General features: G+C 39.3%; 1 protein-coding gene and 1 pseudogene across 2 annotated transcripts in view; one reads left to right on the top strand and one right to left on the bottom strand.

Moving 5' to 3' along the window:
- Positions 1-23141, top strand: part of LOC120721651 (adhesion G-protein coupled receptor G2-like) — a 50379-nt gene that overhangs the window by 5941 nt on the left and 21297 nt on the right. Inside the window, exons 3-14 of one of the 2 annotated variants that reach the window (XM_040012145.1) lie at positions 638-707; positions 924-1065; positions 1580-1699; positions 7540-7665; positions 7808-7853; positions 8021-8115; positions 11885-12000; positions 12331-12599; positions 12756-12846; positions 13132-13261; positions 15879-16035; positions 16998-19015. In XM_040012145.1, the coding sequence (XP_039868079.1) occupies positions 638-707; positions 924-1065; positions 1580-1699; positions 7540-7665; positions 7808-7853; positions 8021-8115; positions 11885-12000; positions 12331-12599; positions 12756-12846; positions 13132-13261; positions 15879-16035; positions 16998-17092 (1457 nt within the window). In that variant the 3' untranslated portion in view covers positions 17093-19015. Of the gene's footprint in view, positions 1-637; positions 708-923; positions 1066-1579; positions 1700-7539; positions 7666-7807; positions 7854-8020; positions 8116-11884; positions 12001-12330; positions 12600-12755; positions 12847-13131; positions 13262-15878; positions 16036-16997; positions 19016-23141 lie in introns of those variants that run through there. The other variant, XM_040012143.1, reaches the window with a different exon arrangement.
- On the bottom strand, positions 21994-22112 carry LOC120721674 (annotated as a pseudogene).

The following is a 23141-nucleotide window of genomic DNA, read 5'->3' on the forward strand; positions in this document are numbered from 1 at the left end:
GGAGAGTTTAGAAACTGGGCTGTAGTTAAAAAAGAACATTTGGATTATGATTTTTCTTCTTAATAATGGGTTGCACAACAGCATGTTGAAAGCAGCTGGTACACAACCTAATGACAAGGAATTTAATAAGAGTAAAACATTAGGCCCAAAAATGTGAAGAGCTTCCTTGAAAAGGCGAGAAGGAAGAATATCCTGAGGGGTATTAGAAGGTCTTAAATGATCAATTACTTCCTTTAAGACCGGAAAAAGTCACAGGCTCAAACTGAAGAAAATGAGCTGAGTGCTTAGAGAGAAGATCTAGGTCAAACACTGCCTGTGAATGTGGAGACCGTAAAGCGGATATTCTTTTAATAAAGTGCAGAGGAAGTCTCCATGGGAACAGTGGCACAGGGGTTAATCACAGAATTAAACATTTTAAAAAGAACTCGGGGCTTGTGACTGACCTGTGACTAAGATGCTTGTTTCTATGCTTTAGGTTTGAAGTGTCTCTCCCACGCATCTTTGTTCTTGGGTAATACAGTAAATAAAAATGTACCAGAGTTTACAGGTGAAAATGTGAGAACTCCTGTAGGACTTTTAGATATTAAATTAATATATTGAATGTAGTAAAAATGTGAAAATTGATGTTATTTTACAGATGATTCCTGCTGCTGTATGAACTACGTAGACGACATTTTGGAAACTGGAAGCCTTGAGGACACTATCAAGTAAACACTTTCATTCCAAATCACAGCACACTTTTTTATATCAATTGTTTGGAGTTTTATGTATGTAGAAGTAAAAAACAGAGTTGAGATTTTAAGGTATATAGTATGTATATACCTTAAGTATATACCTTAAGTATACCTTATGTATGTAGTATAAGAAATAATGAGAGACAGCAAAATAAGTCATGCTAATATTTTCTTTTCCTTTTCCACAAGCGCAATTGAGGAACTAGAAGATTTTATAGAGAAAGCAGAAATAAACGGGAGCGATTTAGCAATGACTTCTGACCATGTTGTTGCTCTCCAGTATGAACCCAATGACATGTTCAACGGCTTCAATATTCATGCGAGTGATAAGGTATTTAAAAAAATCTGATTTCATATTAATTTAAAAATGATTGTGACAGTAACTAACTTGCTTTAAAAGGATGTGCATACATACATTAGTTTTCTGGTGATGATTTTTTTTTTATATTAAAATATTTATTTTCACTGTAAAGAAAAAAAGATGGAATGTTTGACATTGGGAAATCAGTAGGATACAAACAGTGTACATGTATATTGCTTACATTTTGCATAAACAACTAAACAGGTTGTATATTATTACTTTTGCTATGAAACACCTCAACATTTACTTTATAGATTAACATTTGGTGCTGCTTCAAAGAGTATGAATCTTAATGATTAGTTATCTAGTTCCAGGTTAGATGCTTAAATACATTTACTAATTTTTCAAATATTCATTGTCAGGACATTATTTTAGTTTTTCTGCAACAAAGAAATTCATATCCATCAGCCTTAGTTGAGAGTTCCATTGTGTTTTTACAGGTATTCACATGAATGAATGTTTCTCTTCTCGTTTGATAATATAGAACATATCATATGAGCCTCTTCCAAGCAGCACATTGGGTGTTCAGCTGCCGACTGAACTGAGTCCTGGATCGAACAACACGATTGTGATCCTCAAGCTCAAGTGGCCTGAAACAAACCGGGTCAGGGAGTTGATTTTGTGTTATAAAATTTGGATTTTGTGTATGTGCATAGATTTTACAATGCTAATTAAACTTCTTTGTTTGCACACCATATGGACTAGACATATACATTGGAAATGCTGACTTTGTGTGCACAGTATCCTCAACATTATATTTTTATTTTTTATTTTACAATTGTCATGGGTCATGCTATACAACTATCTTAAATGCTGAACCACTAATAAAATAATTAAAGTAAAATTGCACTGCAACAACTTATTGTCCACAAGTTTTCCATTACCACATAACATGAATTACGATAACTTACAGTTGAAATGTATCAGCTGAGGAGGCGCAGTGACTTTAATGTGTGGGCTTAGATCAATGACTGGTGTCATGGTCTTGGGTCATGTGACCCAGTGTTTCTGAGTTTCATGTTATTTTGTTATTTCATCTGTATTCGAGTTTCTTTTCAGTTATCTAGTTATTCGGTCATACGTAGTTTGCAGTTTAGTTCATGGTTTATCAGGTTCCCCATGTGTCATGTTTACGTCTCCATGTTTCCTGTTCTATTTTGAAAGACTCCAGTGTTCTTTGTTCATTGTATTTAGTTTCACTTCCGCTGTCCTGTTATTGGGTTCATGTGTTTCAGCTGTGCTCCCATGTGTGGCCACTTCCCTTGATCATCCCTTGTGTGTATTTAGTCTTTGTGTTTCTTTCAGTCAGGGTCGAGTTGTCTATTTAACTTCCCCATGTTATGTCAGGTTCCAGGACTCTGTGCTGGTCATGGTCCTGTTGCGTTCATCTATACGTTTCATAGTTGTTTCATGTTCCAGCACAGAGTCCTGTTTATAGCTGACTCAGTCATATTCATTATTGTCACCTTGTCTTAGCCTTCCCTGTGTCAGTTTTTAGTTTTCCCATTTCAGCTTTTAGTTTTGTTTTGCCTGCTTTCTGTTGTTTGCCACGTCAATCAGCCAAAATCAAGGCTCACTTTTCATTTCAAGTTCAGTACTGTCTCCTCGTCTGTGTCTGCACCTGGATCCTCACACTCCCACACCCGGCCCGCCTCCCGCAGACCGTGATAGTACGACTCGACCATGTCAGTTCCAGTAGACATTCCAAAGGAGGTCGGGGAGGAGCTGGGGAGGCTCCGCCACATCATGGATTCCATCTGCGGGTCCAGGGATCCTATGGCAGTGAGCATTGGATTGGTGGCTGCGGACGCCACCTCTCTAAAAGAGCCGTGCCTCAGCCAGATGACGCAACTTGTGGAAACTTTTGATTCTCTGGCCCCGCTAAAAGAGGAGCTCCGCGCCCACGTGCTAGCTCAAGCTGTCAGGGGCGCTGCCTTGCCTCAGCGCTCAGCATCAATGCCTCACGGCCCCAAGGGGATTCGGGTTGACTTGCTGAGGCTACACTCCAACCCGGAGTCCTCTGAATCCACATCTCCGCCAGGGGCCAGCCACTCGCCCTCACTGTCTCGGTCTGACCACCTGTCTCCTGCCTCGTTTCTGGCAAGGATGTGTTCAGATGCTGAGGACTCAGCCATCACTTCACCATCAGCTGCCGTTTCATCAGCTCCCCTTGAGCCCGCTTCTAGGAGAAGGCGGCGTCTGCGCCGCAAACGCTGCCCGCCACAGTTAGAGTCACCATCTTCCCCGCAGCAACTGGCAGAGGTGAGTCAGAGTGGTGCTTGTTTTGCTCCCTCTGGGCAGGGAGGATTAAAGACAATCAATTTAGAAGGAACAGACTCATGCACTATGGACTGCAAAGCTTTTTTTTGTCAGGTTCCTCCGAGCTAAGAATTGAAACTGCCGAAGCTGTGAAATCCAGCTCTAAGGAGTTTAAGACTGCTTTCATCTCTGTGCTCACCGGATGGGAGATTGAGCGCTCAGCTCCCAAACTAACTGGGGACCCACAGGTTTTCTTCTGCTTTCCCTTTGAACGAAGAGACTGTTATTCCTTCTGTGGCCTGTAACTATCTTGATTTAGCTTGTGTTCCTAAAAATGATCAATACAATCCTGGTGAGTGCAAGAGAGGCAGTTTAGATTTACGTTTTTCTACACCTGTGTTAAATGTATTAAAGACCGAGGATAATGACTCTGAACACACCTGTGTGGTTGAAGTCAAAACTCTACGTTCAGTGATCAATAATTTGGACTCAGAAGGAAACACCCCTCAGTCGCATAACTGCCAGATTAATGTTTCCATGTCGGGAACTCACTTTGAGTGTAAAGGAAGTGAATATGCGTTTGGACCATGTGAATCTAATGACTGTTTTCCTCAGGGATACTTATTCTAAAGTTGTGGTACAAAAGACTGTTTTTCGTTAGCTCTTCCTGAACCTAGGATTTCTTCCTCACAGATTATTTTTCCAGAGGCTGAGTGTTCTAGCTCAATCATTATTAAGAACTGTGTCACCACTCGTAAGTAAAATTTATTTATAGCACAATTCACAGATAAAAATCGCAAAGTGCTTCACAATAAAACCAAAAGTACAAATAAAATAATATAAAACAGTGAAAAAATTAATGTCTGGCTGAGTGTCTGGCCTCGACAGACACTCAAACCCTGGAGGCTTGGGGGCCAGTACAGTTTGTTCACCCTTTAGCGCAGTCCTTAGCACAGTTGCCAGCTCAGCCTGAAGTTCAGTTGCCAGCTCAACCAGCAGTTTAGATCCTGTCACTAGTTCAGCCACATATTTTCTCACCAGCTCAGGCATCAATTCAGTCTCCAGTTCTGTTATCCTCACAGTTCCCTGTTCAACACCACCTTTATCGCCTGAGAGCTCTACTGAATTCTCTCAGCCCACCTCAGCTGCTTCCCCCTGGGAGCTCTGCTGGGCTGTCTCAGTGTTCTGTCTCTACTGAGACCTTGTGCGTGCTGTCCCCACAGTCTGCAGCAACTTTCACCGAGGGCTCAGGCAAGCCCATCCAGCCCACAATAGACTATGTGTTGCCGGAGCCTGAAAGGCAACCCGAGCTGGCTGTCCGTTTCACAGAGATCCAGCTAACTTCGCCTCAGCCAGAGGTTTCCACACCGTCTGGCCTTGCATCTGCTCCAGCCAGAGAACCCAGCCAGCATCAGGTCAAGTCAGCTGGGGGGCCTGAGGGGCCTGTCCAGCCTCATGTTTCGCCAGCTGGAGGTTCCAAGGGGCCTGTCCAGCCATCTGCCAATGCTGGAGGGTCTGTGGGGCTCGTTCAGCCCTCAGTGCCACCATCAACACCACCTGATCCGTCGCCATCTGGCCCATGCACGTCCAGCATCGCACGGTTGGCGGCCACGTACCAGCATCACACGGTCGGTGGCAACTTTTCAGGCCATCTGTGGTGTCATAGACAGCCTCCTGAGCCTCCGTCGCCGCTGCTTTTCGTGCAGCCAGCCTCAGGAGCAGTTGTGCTTTGGACTCTTGTGTTGTCAGCCGTCGGGGCGACCTTTGGAATGGAAGCTTCATGGACTCTTGTCTTGCTGATCTCTGGGTCGACCTCCAGAAACATCTTGTTTTGAACTGTGTACCTTGGACCTTCAAAGTTATGCTTTCTTGACCTTTTTTCTTTTTTTTTCTTTTTTTTTTCTCTGCTCATGTTTGGTCTGGGGTCCTTGTTGGGGTTTTATTGTTGGTTGGTTTAAGGCTCTCTTTTCATTTCAAGTTCAGTACTGTCTCCTCGTCTGTGTCTGCACCTGGATCCTTCCACTCCCACACACGGTCCAGCCTCCGCAGACCGTGACACCAAGGTGCTCCAGTAACAAGCCCACATGAATGCCAGGCCCCAATGTTTTCTAGTAAATCTCTGCATTATAGTGAAATCAATGTTATACACTTCATGTCTCACTGGTTTAATAGTGCCATTTATTGGAGTATGTTCTCTTGCCTGGAAATATATGAAAATTAGTGGATTGTTGTTATTAGTATTACTGGTAGAGCAGCAGAGTCATCATTTTCATGTTACGATCATATAATTTTACCAAGGAATTTGAATGGAACTTGCTCTGATCTCTGCACATCAGACTAGTGAGAAAAACACAACAAACTATTGTGAGTGCGAAAATAATTTAATGTGAAATTCAGTTTAAAAATTTTTTATGCTGTTCTTAAAAATTCTTTTGGAGTACTTCTGTTACAATTCCATTTCGCATAATCTGTCATGATCCTGGGTCTTTTGACCCAGCGTTTTGTGTTTTCTATTATTGTGATTTATTTTGGTTTTGGTTTTCTTGCTCTTTGGTTTTTGGTTCTGTTCTTCCTCAGTTTAGTGTTTAGTCATTTCTGCCTGTGTATTCCTCTGTGTAAAGTCCGTGTTTCTTAGTCTGTGGCTTTGCATGTGTGAGTTCCTGTTTTATTTTGAAGGTCTGTGCCTCTTGTCAGTGTTTCTAGTTTCGCTTCCCCTTGTCTCGTTATGTCCAACTAATCCCAGCCGCGTCTCCCTCCTGTTTCCCATTCCCTGATTGCCCTGTGTGTATTTAAGCCCTGTGTTTTCGTGCGTGTTGCTGGTTTGTCTGTGTGATCTCCCTCCATCTCATGTTTTCTTTCAGTGTCTCCCTGCAGCTCTGTTTTTGGTTTCAGGTTTGTTTTGTTAGTTTTTCCAGTTTAGGTTGTATTCTCGCCTCGCCGTTTCTGTTTGTTTTCACACACCTTATAAAATAAAGCTCACTCTCATCAGAAGTTGCATCTTGGGTCATATTCTCCAACTCCACACGTCTGCTATGCCAGACGTAACATGATCACTCTAAATATGAACTTGCAGTCATCTTCATAGGTGTCATATTGTATTGTTAGTGTGCAGAAACGGTTTTTGCACTGATCCTTTACTATGCTGTGTATTCAGGATTATTTTAAAACTATTTAATAGCAATTTTCCCATCAAACACTAGCTTACATACAGTGCTTTTAGTGATTAAAGGAAAACTCCACCAATAGAGCCTTTAAAAATAATTTTATATCCAGTGTGTTTTGGGGTTTTTTTTTTGTCTTTAAAATTTTTGTAAATCATGCAGATAGAGGACCCTCATGAGATAAGTTTGTTTTCAACATCATACCTTATGACTCAATGAGCTAATGTTTAAGTAAACTGTGGTGAAAACGTGGAATATGTCAATGTTTTCACCACAGGAACATTAATTTAATGTTTAATTTAGTGATATAATAGTGCAGTCATTTATTTAAAAAATGCTGATGATGTGAGTAACAGTGCATTAGTTTCTAAACTTTACTAATGCTGAGCTTATAAATTTAAAGACCCCTTTGGGAGCTGCTCCAATTTTAGTGATAAGAAGAAACACACAACAGGGCCAGTGGCTGTAGCTCAGGAGGTAGAGCAGGTCACCTCCTAAGGTTGGTGGTTCGATCCCTGTCTGCTCCAGTCTGTGAGCCAAATATCGTTGGGCACATAGTAACCACAAGTTGCTTTCTGATGTATCCATCAGAGTATTAATGAGTGTAAATGAAACTGATTATTAATGAAAGTGTGAATATAAAGCACGCTGAGTATTCAGAGTAAAAAATTGCTATATAAGAACGAATCCATTTACCATTATTTTTTACATTTTGTTTTTAAATATGGAGATATTAAGAATTCAGCTTTCACACAGGCTGGAATATTTTACAAAACAGGAAGTGGCACATTCAACCAACTGTGCAGAAATAGATGCTCTTTAGCTCTTTGCAATAATGCACAATATGTGATTACAGTAAATACAATTTAATATGCAGTTTTATGTAAGAAGGTTTGTGCTAAAGGGAAAAATCAGCAAAACCTTTGAATATGCTGCAAATAATAGTAGATGTATTTCAGAATAGACAAAGCTTAGATTAATCTTTCTTGTGAAAACCAACTGATGAATTTGTGTTTTATTGTAGAGGATTTTAGGATCCCAATATGAAGTGTATGATCGAGCACTGGTTGGCCTGAGTGTGGAGGGCAAGAACATATCAGGACTACATCAGCGTGTCAACATCACCATCAACCTTACCAAGAAAATAAATGTAACTGCTTCTGAATTTTATCATTTACTCTATTTTGGCCTGTTAACATTATATTATTAAATACATTTTATATTCAACAAATTCACATAAATTAGGTATGTGTAATAAAAACATGTTAACATGTAATATTTCTGTGACACAGGAAACCCAAAACGCCTTGTGCCACTTCTTTAACTTGTCAAGAAAAAGTGAGTAACCAAGCTTCACATTATCATTAGTGTCTAACATGAATATTTATTTTATAAACCGGAGTCATTGTTGTTTGTGGTTTTTCTCAAAATCACAAAGATGCGCTGATATGACCTGGATGTAATAGCATCTTATGCATAACTGATCTCTCTGTTTGACTTATCAGATTTCAGTCAGGATGGCTGCATTACCCTATGGACACGTGGTGAAAATCATCTCACCTGTTCCTGTGACCATCTCACATACTTTGCTGTGCTCCTGGTAGGAGTCAACATATTCATTATAAAAAGTCTAATTCAAGAATTATGTGTCTTTAGACTAAATGATACTTCATCAACAAAATATTGACAAACACCTCAGTAATAAAATGTGAAATCTCTCTTCATTTATCTTAACAACCATTTTCTGATCTTCTTCAGAGTTGGCAGGTGTGTTACTAATAATCCAACACGTTCATGCTGAGTTTGACGTAGTTTGACTATATGTTTCTCATGCTTCGGTAAAAAGTTGTTCTGTGTTACTTTTTCCCCAGTAGTGACACTGTGTGTGTGGGAGAGGCAAACATAAAAACACAGATGTGTTTCTCTGTCTTTGTGAAGACATCAGTGATGGGAATAACGGCATTACAAGTAACGGCGTTACTAACAGCCTAATATATACGCGTGGTTTTTTTTCATCAATAGTTTTGTTACATTTACTGTCTAAGGACAGCGCTAGCAAGCACTCTCTGCTTATTACCAAAAAAAACCAAAAAAACAAAAACCTGCCCTTTCGTGTTGGTGGAAAATCCACCATGTCGACCAATCAAAAATGATATAGGTAGAAAACAGGAGTGATATACCTGCTGCTGTGAGACCTGCAGGTATCAGGCTGTGATGTTCAGAGGTGGGACCAAGTCATTGTTTTGCAAGTCTCAAGTAAGTCTCAAGTCTTTATCCTCAAGTCTCAAGTCAAGTCTCAAGTAATGTCAGGCAAGTCAGAGTCGAGTCTCAAGTCACTGGTGTAAAAGTCCGAGTCAAGTCACAAGTCTGAAATTTTGAATTTCAAGTCCTTTCGAGTCTTTAAAAAAACCCCGAAAAAAAGCATGTTGCAGTTATATGCTAAATGTAAATATTAGACCATGTAATTTTTAAATCTGTGTTTTTCTCAACACATGACAAAATAGTGAACTTAGAAAATATACACAAATTGTGAAATTGCACCTCTATAAAATGCAGCTCAATTAAACCTAGCTCCAAGAATAATTTTCACCGACAGTTCTGAGATAAGCTGCATGTTATTCTTGGATGCGGTTGTAGGACCGGCTTTAAAATCGCATGACAAAAATATCATACATAAATAAATGATATTTTTTTTAAAATATCATTAAAAAAAAAACTGCATCACCAACGTAGCCTGGAAAACTAGTTAGATGAAGTCAGCTATCTCATCGTAGCATATTTATATGCATATTTATAATCATACGCTTCTTGGAGTGAGTGCATACACTCATGAAGTTTAGTAACTTCCGGTCACTGCAACAAGCCCAGGTACAGTTTACCGACGGATGGGTGCAGGACCTTGAAATGCACCGTGTAGAACGAAAGACCATCGTACGTATCATAAGTTTACCAGTCTCACAAATCGTCGTCATAAATACACATTCGTTAACCGTTTATTAATATAACCTTTGAGCTCAATGGTAATTAATTAGCAGTGGAAATAATTTCTGGTAGCATCACAGAAATGTAGCAGTGACAATAATATTGTATGCTGTAATCGTACTAGACAATTAGTGATACAAAACAACTGTTTTATCCTGTGAATAAAAGTATATGTTTTTGTCAATGTACCATAATAACAGAAGCGAAACGCAATATTGTGTCAGGACAATTCACTATTTATGCACAATAAACAAAGGAGCATAGCGCGACAATTTCTGTTCAGCGCCAGACTTGCTTGTAACCTATATCACCAATTATGTTAAGAAAAATGACGCATTAACTACAACAGCAGACTGACCTTTGTGTAAATGCTTGGAGCAGACTAACCTGTGAGCTGGAGTGTTCTGGGACGTTATATTTGGTCTTTGAATGGCTGCAATCCAGGCCATCCGTCGCGTCTTTGTTACTTCGGAAACATGGCTCGAACAATTTCTCTTCAACGACGTAATCCTATAACAACCGATCTCTTTACCCGTCGGCTTCCCGTGGCTGTCATGCGACGGGCTATTCAGTTAATAAAACAACGCTTCTTGACATTTTTTGTGTTTCTTTGTTATCGCTGTGTAACTGGATTTAATTGAAAGACCTGCGTGCCTAGGTACCAAAAAAAGCTGCCACCAGTTCCCAGAATCCTTTTTGCGGGGGGGGGTTTTCTCCCGTGAATGAACGTCACATTTTCATCTCTATATAAATGCATGTAATTTTATATTTGGGGTAAAATATCAAGTCTTTTCAGTAAACCGTTTTCAAGTCCATGCAAGTCCCAAGTCCATTGTGTAAAAGTCCAAGGCAAGTCAGCAAGTCTTAGAAATTTTTTCAAGTCAAGTCGAAGTCAGAAAATTAATGACTCGAGTCTGACTCGAGTCCAAGTCATGTGACTCGAGTCCACACCTCTGGTGATGTTCTCCTTTGTAGTGGACAGAAATATTTGGAGTGGCACAAATAATTTGTGTGGCATCTTATTCAATGCAGAACACCTGATTGTTATGTTAATAGTTTGAAATGGTTATAAAAAAATCAAGGTAAAAGGTAAATGGCTGCAAATAACTTTGTTGTTTGCAAAACTTGTGCATAGGATTTTAAAATTGACAATTTATATTTGCATTTAAATTTATGAAATACGATTCATTAAACATGTTTGTGGTTGTTACAGTAAAAAATATAACTTTTTCTATTCAGATTTTGTTTTTTGTCTGATTGTAGATCAGTTGTGTTAATACAGTATGTTGAAATGAAAACATAACTTTAAATTCAGACACGTGAGGTTGTGCTGAAAAGGATGATACCAAACAAGGCAAAGTAAATAGTTTTTCAAGGCAAACTGTAACTCATTTACTAACTCAGTTACTTTTTTGAAGAAGTAACTATAATTAATTACTTTTTCAAAGTAACTTGCCCAACACTGGAAGACATTCACTGATTTTAATCTGTTCCTAAGTCCTTTAATTCAAAGTTTAACCATCATAAGAAATCACGTCCTAAATTAAACTAACTTTGATTATTTTAATGATTTATAGAGCATTTACTGAAAAACTTGGAAATTCAACATTTCAACCCTGGAGTGTTTTTAACGATATTACAGTACTTTTCTTTCTTTACTTCTGTTACCCATCCTAATCTCTTTTTTTCCTTTTCATTTGTATGTTGTAGATCAAGGTCACAGAACTATATGGTTTGGGACCCATAGGAAAAAACATAAATTGAAAGTTAGATTAACTTTAGGAACATGAATAGTGTAATTGCTAAAAGCTTGTTGGGAATCAGTTTGTTGGTGCAAATATATTATTCTCAATGCCCTTAAACCTGTGTTACTTTTGCCATTTTTCATAGGATGAACTGAGGAAATGGGAAAAAAACCCTGTTGCTTTTGCAACAAACTGCTAGTAACAATGATACAAACTAGTTTAAAATAAAATTATAAGAAGAATCCTTAGAAGCTAAATATAAAGAAATGAGGAGTGACTTAAGACTTTCATGATACTAACATTACTGCATGCTTAAAATGATACTCTGTCAAAATAGAAAGATGCCCTTGATCTGTATCATTCCTGATACTGCCACTAGATGCCAAAACAAAAATCTCCACATAGTCATCTTTTCCTGCTACAAATGCTCACTTTACAACTCATGACTGTAATCTTTATTCCTCTGTTAGTGCCATCTGTACTCATCCAATGTTCATTGTTTAATTGATTTGTCCCCATCTTATCTGTGTAATTTTTCTCTAATCTACATCAGCTCTTTATACTTTGTGTGTCTTTTTGTTTTGAATTTTAACTCACAATGGAAATGCTGCAAAATAATGTGAAAGTACATTTTCTCCACAGGTCACTGCTTCCCCATCACCTAAAGACCAGGAGATTTTAACATACATCACTCTGATTGGCTGCAGTCTGTCTCTTTTTACCCTCGTCATCACTGTTTTTCTCTTCATCACAAATAGGTAATTATCTGTTTTCTGATTGATGGCATCCTTCAAAACTTAATCCTCCCTATTTCTAATAGCATCCTCCTCTCCTGCTCCCATCAACTCTTCAGCATTTTCTCTCATCAGTCTCGCCTCACTTATTGTCAATTAATTATCCTTTTGTCTTTTTTTGCATTATTTTAATCTTTTTCCTCTAATCCCATCGTTTCTCATCTGTATTGTCTTTATTCTCTTTCCTTCTTTCTTCCTTACTGGATTTTCCATTTTTTTTCCAAACAAAATATGACCAAATAATCTGCTTGAAAGTTGTCACGTACCATGAATCACATCTCCTGTATTTGCCAGAAAAGTCAGAGAAGATGTTTCTATGAGGGTTCACATCAGCCTCGTGATTGCACTTATCCTCCTCAACCTACACTTCCTGCCCAATCAAGCAGCGGCAGCAGTGTCCTCCTCTGGGCTCTGTTTATACATGGCTCTTGCCCTTCACTACTCTCTGCTGGCCACTTTCATCTGGATGGCTTTGGAGGGATTCCACCTCTACCTTCTCTTAGTCAAAGTCTTCAACATCTACATCAAGAGATACCTGCTCAAACTCAGTGTGGTGGGATGGGGTGAGTGGAATAATTTAGGCATGAAGCTGTTTATCATCATCATCATCATCATCATCAGAATAATTCAATTCAATTTTATTCATATAGCGCTAAATCACAACAACAGTCACCTCAAGATGCTTTATATTGTATAACTGTTCAGTTCTTGTGTTTCAGGTGTTCCTGCAGTCATTGTGTCAGTGGTGGTGATCATTGACAGAGGCTTTTATGGCCAAGTCCCTCTGGACAGCTCCAACAAAACTGCAATGTAATTCATATTTATTCATAAAATAAATATGCATCATACTTTCTGTATCTTGGCATGTTCACACTGTAGTCCTTTGTCATAAATGTAACATAAACATTAGGCAGCAAACCCAGTTTCACCAAGCATCTAATTTGACAAAATTAAAATACTGAGAAGTTTCTGGTATATTTAACCACATGTATCTAAATCATCTGCAATAACACCTCTATGAAGTACAAAATGTACTTTTTAATTTCACAGAGTAAGAGACTAAAACACGGATCACCTACACTCCCTTTTTTTTAGATGCTATATAACCAATAACTATGTAAAGATGGGAACTACAGTGGGACTGTTCAGCTTGGTGTTCCTCTTTAACATGTTTATGTTTGGAGCGACAATCAGACGTGTCTTGATTCTACGCAAAAGCACAGAGGTACGGGCAGTTTTATGTTGCTATTGAAATTGATGTTTTCTATGTCAATATGTTCTGTGAAATCTCAAAAAGCAACAAGAAATAAGTCTATTTAACAACAAAAATGAAGACTCTCCCTCGACACCATTATTAATTTTTATTTAATATGCATAGCTTCCTTTTAAAGGTTAGACTGTAGGATGGGCTGTCTGTTAGCGTTTAAGTCAAAGTAAATTCTGTGAAAATATTGATCTGATCACTTAAGCAGGAAAGGAAGTTATTAAAATGTTCTTAATCAGTTTCAACTGCTTTGATACAGACGTCGACAAAATTGTTGGTACCCTTCGGACAATGAAAAAAAAATTCACAATGGTCACAGAAATAACTTTAATTTGCCAAAAGTAATTATCAATAAAAAAAAAAAAAATCTATAAATCTTAACCAATGAAAGCCAAACATTGCTTTTCAACCATGCTTCAACTGAGTTATTTAACATATAAATGCATGAAACAGGCCTGGATAAAAATGATGGTACTCCTAGGAAAGAATAAAAATGATGTGACCAAAAGGACATGTTAATCCAAGGTGTGTCCACTAATCACCATCGCAGGTGTCTACAATCTTGTAATCAGTCAGTGTGCCTACATATAGGACTCCAGGTTGTCACTGTGTTGTTTGGTGACATGGTGTGTACCACACTCAACATGGGACCAGAGGAAGTAAAAGAAAGAGTTGTCTCAGGAGATTAGAAAGTAAATCATAGACAAGCATGTTAAAGGTAAAGACTATAAGACCATCTCCAAGCAGCTAGATGTTCCTGTGACTAGTTGCACATGACATTCAGAAATTTAAGATCCATGCGACTGTAGCCAACCTCCCTTGACGTGGCCGCAGGAGGAAAATTTTATGACAAGTCAAAGAGACGGATAACCTGAATGGTAAAAGAGCCCAGAAAGACTTCTAAAGAGAACCAAGCTGAACTTCATGCTCAAAGAACATCAGTGTCAGATCGCACTATCCGTCGTTTGAGCCAAAGTGGGCTACATGGAAGACAACCAAGGAGGACACAATTGTTGAAAACAAATCATAAAAAAGCCAGGCTGGAATATGCCAAACTACATGTTGACAAGCCACAAAGGTTGGCTTCAGGAGAGAAATGTGCTGGCCAGTGTCAGAAAGCTTGGTCTCAGTCGCAGGTCATGGGTCTTACAACAGGACAAAACACACAGCTAGAAACACCCAAGGATGGCGAAGAGGGAAACATTGGACTATTTTAAAGTGGCCTTCTATGAGCCCTGACCTCAATCCTATTGATCATCTTTGGAAGGAGCTGAAACATGCAATCTGGAAAAGGTGCCCTTCAAACTGGAAACAACTGGAGCAGTTTGCTCATGAGGAGTGGGACAAAATACCTGTTGAGAGGTGCAGAAGTCTCATTGACAGTTACAGGAATCATTTGATTGCAGCGATTGCCTCAAAAGGTTGTGGAACAAAATATAAAGTTGTGGGTACCATCATTTTTGTCCAGGCCTGTTTCATCCATTTATTTTTTAAATAACTCAGTTGAAGCATGGTTGAAAAGCAATATCTGACATTCATTGGTTAAGATTTATAGATTTTTTTTTAAATTGATTATTACTTTTGGCAGATTAGTTATTTCTGTGACCATTGTGAGTTTTTCTTTTTCATTGACCAAAGGGTACCAACAATTTTGTCGACGTCTGTATTAATGAAATTAACAACAGGAACCCTGACTGCCATTAGGTGTACACACACACTATAGGAATGAGAGATCTCTATCTGTCTCTGAGGGACTGTCTGCTGCTCGTCAAATACATTTTATTATTAAAATGTTGACCCTGTGCTAACTTGCATATGACAAATAAAACTGAAATCCTTGGCCCCATTGTCAACCCTAAACTGGAGCATTGGGCCCTTGGATCCTCCTGGCACATGACCATTTTGTCCTCATGTGATGAGAGTGTGCAAACAGTTACTGTCGGATGAAGGAACTGATAATATTCACTGCCCCCACACACATCTGACCTAAATTCAACAGAACACCTCTGGGACATTATGTTTTGGTTCATCCGATGCTGCCAATTTGCAGCTCAACTGTCTAAGTGTTCAGTGATTCCCTGGTGATCTGGGAGGATTTCCCCAAAGACATCATCCATCGTCTCATTAGGAGCATGTGCACGTTGCCAGACATACGTATAAGCACACGGGAGCCTACGAACTACTAAGAACCACTTTGAGGGGCTGAAATGAAGTTTCAGCAAAACGAATCAGCCTGTTGCATCATTTTTCCGTTTATTGTTTGGGCTCACTGTGAATTTAGACCTGTGTAGGTTGATAATATCATTTTTATTCAAATAGCATGGCATCCTTTCGCGTCTAACACATTAACCAGTCCATTTCAGCATTGATTTTTTTCCCAATGAGATGTTCTTTTGCCATTGTTGCTGTTATGTTGTTCCTCTAATTATTTTGAGCAATGCATTATATTTGTAGTCATTTATTTACAAAGGAAAAACAACACATACCTTGATTAGTAAAAATGATTCTTCAAACACTTTTATCTATCTGTGTGAAATTGTATATAATCTCCTGTGTAATTGTATATTTGGCAAATCAGTTTGGGCAGAGTAACCGTGACAGAGCCAAGAAAGACATTTGTACCCTGCTGGGAGTCATGACTCTGCTCGGCGTTACCTGGGGCCTGGTCTTCTTCTCTTTTGGCTACCTGACCACTGTTGGCCTCTACCTCTTCTGCATCCTGAACTCATTTCAAGGTCCGTATAACTATTTTATGTGTTAGGCTCAGTTCTGGGCTCATATTAGTGCTATTCTACCTGCCAGGATTATGTGATATACTGTAAAGCTTTGATTCCCAAAGTTGCTGCCTCTTGGGACATGAAAGCTATGCAGATGGGCAGGTCAATCACAATTAATTAACTCTGTCTCTCACTCAGGGTACGACATGTAATACTATATTTTTGATTCAGGATTATGTGAATGACGAGTTGGTGACACAGTTCTGATCTTCATACATTAGATATTAGCACAGTCATTTTCACTAAAACTACATTTCTCATTCATAATATTAATCAACTTCTACTTTTGAGGTTTCTCCCTCTTAAAAGGGAGTTTTCCCTTCCCACTGTTGCTAAAGTGCTTGGTCATAGGGGGGTCATACGATTGTTGGAGTTTTCTGTTTTCTTTCTATTACAGTATGCTAGGGTCTTTGCCTTATAATATAAAGCACTTTGAGGCGATTGTTTAATATTAGCATATGTGTAAAATATTAAATGAAAAGTTAAAATTGTGTCAATAATGAGCAGCAATGTTATTAAAGTGTGTTATTATAATGTTTCATTTATGGTAATCCTGCATTTTGAACCCTACTAGTTTTACTATATTGTTCTGTTCCTGGTTATAGTCCTGAGTGCTTTCCTTCTTTAGTTTTTTTTAGCCTCTTGTTAGTTTCTATCACCCTCTGTGTACCCTTCCTTGTATGTCGAGCACCTTGTATTTATTTCATTCATGTTTTTGTGTTGTTTGTTTCTTGTTATGATTCTTTTCTCAGCCATGTTTTGTTCTCCCCAGCTATCTCCATTCCTCTAATCACCTCTCCATCCTGCAGATCCTGACTGAGCGTTGATTTACTTCTTTTATTTTCAAATGTGCATACTCATTGTATCTCCTGTAAAAAGTCTAAACATTTGCTTATCTCTCTCTTGCTTGTTCCATGCAGGTTTCTTCATCTTCCTGTGGTTTATGATGTCACTGAGAAAGGCTAAAACCTCAGTTACTAATACAAGCAGTGAAACACGTAGCACCAGCACCTAGCTCACACACAACTACCAGTAACCCAAGAAGTGCCTATGTGTTTCCTTTTAAAATGTGTAAAGTAATATAAATCTAGAAACATTCTTTCTTCTTAAGTTCATGTATAAAACAATGTATCAGATAACACAGTGACTGAGACTAAAAAATGTACATGAATGTATTAAGTGGGAAGATTTTAACAGCTCCACTTTATTTTGAAGTTTTCTTGTTATTAGAATAGACAGAGTCTTTGTGGCAAGGGGTTTAACTTTCCACCAGATCATGTAACATATGATGATAATGCATTTGAGCCTTTTTCATTTTTGGAGCACTTCTGAGAGTAAAAATTGAAATAGCGATGCAGGAAAGAAAGGCCAGAATAAGACAGATGATAGATGAAGTGTCTCTTCTGCACCCACTTTCAGAGATCAGAGGTATAACAATAGAAAATTGCTCTTTTTATTTTTCTGTCTTCACATTTCTATATACCAGCTCAAATCTAGGTTTTAAATGAAACTCACCTGGCATTAGTTTAGTGTTTTAGCAGGCTGTTATCTTAATTGCATGAACAGCATTCTAATGTTCTATTGTATTTGGACTGTTTTGAGGTTTATTTTATATTAAAAACATTGTGAATCACTGAAGGCTGTGGTGTCAGTAATAATTGTAATAGCTGCCTTTCAATGTTTAATCATAAAGATGTTATTGCAAACGATTTTTTTCTTGCTAACCCAGTTTGACTGAAAAAATAGCTGTCACTCCAGGAAAAAAAGAACCTTTGGGTTGATATTTTTGTAGAATAGTTACTGGCAATCTAAAGCCCAGATCTCAGTTTTGTTCAGTATCATTATCAAATTGTATATCATAGTTCAAATAGCAAAACTGTACATGTTTTCGTTTGGTTTTTAATTCTATTTAATTTCATGTCTATTACACAGAGTAAAAGATTAAATTGCTGGCATCCTGTGTATCTGACAAGTAGAGAAGGACCAGTTGGCCCTTCACTTTCAGTGGCTGTGCTGCTGCAGGCTGTGTTCCCCTGGCATATTGCCCGTGGTTCGCCAGTTTACTCACCAGTTGGATCTCGCTGTGTCTGATATGTCAGCCGGCTAGTGAGTTCTCGAGCCTGCAGCAATGGCTCCCTGTCTGGGGTATTGCCAGCATGTCGGGTTTCTGCGGCTACTGGGTTGGGCTTTCTGGCTGTTTCCAGTGTCACTGTCGCTACTTCCCTGTCTATGGACAGCGCGTAGCGACTCCTCGCTGCTAGTGGTGGACCTTCAGGGTGCCCCTAGCTCAGCCGTCCACTTCAGCAGGCTCAGCTGACGCTCCCTCCCTGTCTGTGGACAGCATGGGGTGACTTTTGGCTCTGGGACTGGGCACATCACATCCCTAGCTTGGCCTGCTAGGCTGTGTTTCCCTGGCGTATTGCCGGCTTTCATGAGGATTAGCCTTCTAACGAAGTTAAGGTAAACATGAAACCTCACATATAACCTATTCTGCTCATATGAAACATGGACCCAACATAATTTGCCCCAAAAGTCACTTTTTAAAGTGCACACACTATCTGGGTCATAGACATTAACTTGGTGCAGTTTTGTTAATGATAAGGTGTCACAGATACTGATGCTCAGAGTTGGTTAAAGAATAAAGAACAGGATAAAGAACTCAGTTTTTACCCACCCGTAGGTACTGTGTCCTTGTAACTCTGAATGTTGTCATAGCATGAAAGTAAACTTTTGAATTCCCTGAATAAATGTGCAAATGTTATTGTATAATAAGAAAAAAGAAATCAGTTCATTCTGAAGGGTCAGGATGTGAACATTTGGATGGCATTACCTTGGCTCCCAGTACCACTGTGAGGAACCCTGGAGCCATTTTTTTTTTTTACCAGGACATGTCTTTCAAGGCACATATTAAACAAATATGTAGGACTGCCTTCTGCCATTTGTGCAACATCTCTAAAGTTAGAAATATCCTGTCTCAGAGTGACGCTGAAAAACTAGTAAATGCATTTATTACTTCCAGGCTGGACGACTGTAATTTATTATTATCAGGATGTCCTAAAAACTCCCTGAAAAGCCTTCAGTTAATTCAAAATGCTGCAGCAAGAGTCCTGACAGGGACTAGAAAGAGAGAGCAGATTTCTCCTGTATTCGCTTCCCTTCATTGGCTTCCTGTTAAATCCAGAATTGAATTCAAAATCCTGCTCCTCACATACAAGGTCTCGAATAATCAGGCCCCATCTTATCTTAATGACCTTGTAATACCATATCACCCTATTAGAGCACTTCACTCTGTTACGACCTGGCTCAAAAGCAACACAACAGCGGCCCAATATTAGACAGAATTCCACTCTGTAGAGTGAGCAATCATAATGAAGCGGTTGGTTTTATTTTGTGGATTCAAGCTGCTCTTCATATTTTTGGCCACCAGATGTCACCAGAGAGGACTGTGTTGAAAAGCTTCGAGTAATGAACCGTTTTTCAATACAAGCTTCAGTGCTTCAGAAAGCTTCATTTGGCCATCACTACTAAAGGGCAATACTAATGAGCAGCTTTCTTGAGGAGATCTGCAGTGCTTAGCTGCCTAACGCTCTCAGCCACCTTGGATGGGAAAAGACTGCCAAATGCCTCCATGTGGTAGTGAAGCGCAGCTGTTTCTTATAAGGCTGCTAATTATCAGCTGGGAAGGCGTTGATGTTAGTGCTGCATTTGCGGACATCACATAAAATCCTACCCCAAAATCTACTTCACTACACACAGCATGTCTTCTATCCTGTCTTCCTTCTCTCACCTCAACTTGTCCCAGCAGATGGCCCCGCCCCTCCCTGAGCCTGGTTCTGCCGGAGGTTTCTTCCTTTTAAAAGGGAGTTTTTCCTTCCCACTGTCGCCAAAGTGCTTTCTCATTGGGGGTCATATAATTGTTGGCTTTTCCTCTGTATCTATTATTGTAGTATCTACTGTACAATATAAAGCACCTTGAGGCGACTGTTGTTGTGATTTGGCGCTATATAAATAAAATTGAATTGAAATTGAATTTATTGATTAAATATGAAATACCCATATAGATTCACAAAGTGGTGTGAGAAGAAAATACTGCAAAAGAGTAACTTACAATAAAATGTACATAAAATAAAAGTTGTATAAAGTTATGATAGCATTTTGTATTTTTATGTTCCCTTTCTCTTGTCCCATGAAAAATAAGTTCCAGTACCCCTACAGCCCCAAGCTGAGTAAGAAAATGGATAGATAAAATTGATTTAGAAATGACCAGAAAATGTTAATAAGTAAAATTGAAGATTTTGTACATTTTAGATAACATAAAGGACATAATTTTAGTCCTACGTGTTGGTCATTAAAGATTTCAGTGAGCTGCAACACTGCTGTTGAGAGGACATTTTGAAGCTGGGGTGGATCACCTCTGCCTCCACTTTTTGTTAATTGATTTGAATCTTGTTCAGGTGTGTTGTCAGGCAGGCTGGTTTTACTGCTTTTATGTGAGGACTGATTGATTCTGATATAGTGCTTTCCTACTCTCCCAGAGTACTCAAATTGCTCTATACAACTTGCCAAATTCACCCAGTCACACCCATTCTCAAAAGCACTTTCTCTAAACATAGAGACCACATTGACACACACATTCATACTCCGATGGATGCATTGGAGAGCAACTTGGGGTTAATATCTTGCCCAAGGATACTTGGGATGCAGACTGGAGGAACCAGGGATCAAACCACCAACCTTCCAATTAGTAGGTAGTGTTACGAAATAAATATATATTCCTAGTGCTTATTGTCTGATTAGATTGTTTTATTTATGTTACGTAAGGCCCAAAATGGCCTCCGTACAAGAAAGTAGTAGCTCTAATATTGACCAGTAACGAACCACCACACGCACACTGTAATGGGTTACACAAGATTTATTTGTTCTTTCTCCGGGTAAAACTGCTGGCTGAAGACGCAACTCTGGCCAGGAATCCAAGGCCCAAAGCCACCTCGGTCAGGGTTGTTGCCTGGTTACAAACAGGGGAAAGGTGGTCACTTGGAAGAACAAGCAGCCAAAACGTGTCAATCCTGCATCTTCCTCAAAAAGGCTTGCCACCCACCTTTTCAGGCCTGACTTCGTTCGAGGCTGGGTCTCCACATCACATCCTGGGAGCTGGAACTTCCCCAAAACCGGTCCAGTTTCCTTATCAGGGGCACAGAGAGTCTCCAGTCCAGTGTTTGTTTTCCTGCCTCCCAGCACATCCACTCACATCCCAATAAAAATGAGTCCTCCCTCCAACATCCTCAGACTATTTTAAAAGCAAAACCAGGCCAGATTAAAAATCTTTTCCATTAAAATGTGCACACTTCATCCTGGCTCTTCGAGGCTTCCCTGCTACACCAGTGTCCTACTAAAAAAAAACAACGACAACCCCTACTTCCTGTTTCCTCTCCCCTTTATAGAGAAGGGCTCCAATCCTCCCCAATCAGTTGCTCCCTGTATTCAACTCCAAATAGCTGGCAGCTGGACTAGAGTAGAATCTCCACTCCCACATGGGTGTGGCCCACACCTCACATCAAACACAAAGAAACACCAAAGCATGCAATTAATACAAAACAAAATCTAAAGTAATGCCAACCCAAAAGCTTAGTGGGGGATTCTCTCCATCCTTTTCCACCATGCTATACTCTAACAATTTATTTTAATAATTTAGCTTGTTGGTCTAGCTAATTTAGTGGATTTAGCTTGCAATGCTTTCAGAACTGGGGGTGCGTGCTCGTGTCTACAGATCTCCGTTTCCAGAAATGTACAATAAAGATCATTTTTTGAGCTTTGACCACTCTGAGTCCAGTCTTTCTCTGTCAGCAAAGGAATTCAGTAAAGAACCGGATTCAATAGTAGGTGATCTGCTCTACCTCCCGAGGTAAAGCCACCCCAGGCTTACAGCACCTGGTATTCCCAGGCGGTCTCACATCCAAGTACTGACCAAGCCCAACCCTGCTTAGCTTCTGAGATCAGACAACATCGGGCATGCTCAGGGTGGTACGGCTCCAAGCCATTTTCTGTTAGTTTGTGGCTCTTGGGTTCTTAGTTATTCTTTCGATGTGTTTAGAGTATGCTTTTGTTTTCCTTCAGTTCATGGTGATTATATTCCCTTTTCCCCCAGTCACAGTGTTAAACTTACGAGTCTTGTCTGCATCTACGCATTTGTCGTGCTTCCTGTTTTTTTTCTTCATAGTGCTTGTCCTGTGTTCAGTATACTGAGTTTTGCTTCTCCTTTGTCTTGTCATGTCGGATCAGGTTCAGCTGTGGTTGCAAATTCCCTCGTTACCCTCTGTGTAGATATTGTGTGTTTTCCTTTGTTCCTCATTGGTTTTTCTGTGTGGCAAGTGTCAAGTCAGGTATTTCATATTTGGCTTTTCTGGTGCAAGTTTCGATGTCCATGTCCGAGTTCAATGTTTCAGGTCACCATGTCATCCTGCTTTCAGAGTCATTTATTCAGGTTTTAGTTGTTTTTTCCAGTTTAGGTGTTGTTAGTCTTCGTTTCCCTTTTGCTTTTCCTTTGCATTATTTGAGTCATCAATAAAGGCTCGCTCTTAGTTTAAGTTCAGTTCTGTTTGGGTATACACTCACTCTCCACTGACACTTACTTTCACTTTAAATCATATGTAGGATGTTATTTAAGTAGTTTAGTTTAGTAATCATATTTATGATATTTAAAAACAGGAACGTTAATCTTTATTCATAGAGGCCAGTTTTGGAAAACTGTTAAAATACATTCTTTTATGCAATAGACTTTCACATACCAGTTTGTTTTACTCATTTTGACAGTACTGCTAATTTATTTGAAACTTTCCTGTTGATATACATTTTTGTGGTAAGGGGTTCACCATTTCCAAGACCAGCTTACATAGGATGACCACACTTCTGAAGTTTTATTGTTTTGGGGCACTTCTAAGAATTATACAGTAAAAAGAATCCAGAATGACCGGAAAAACAGCTTTCTGTTTTATAATTACAGAAAACTAATTATGTAATATTGCTCCATTCTGCTCTGACCTCTGCCATCATCAAGGCACTTTCTT

Source organism: Simochromis diagramma, unplaced genomic scaffold, assembly GCF_900408965.1.
Source record: "Simochromis diagramma unplaced genomic scaffold, fSimDia1.1 OVJJ01000603.1, whole genome shotgun sequence".
NCBI classification, from domain to species: Eukaryota; Metazoa; Chordata; class Actinopteri; order Cichliformes; family Cichlidae; genus Simochromis; species Simochromis diagramma.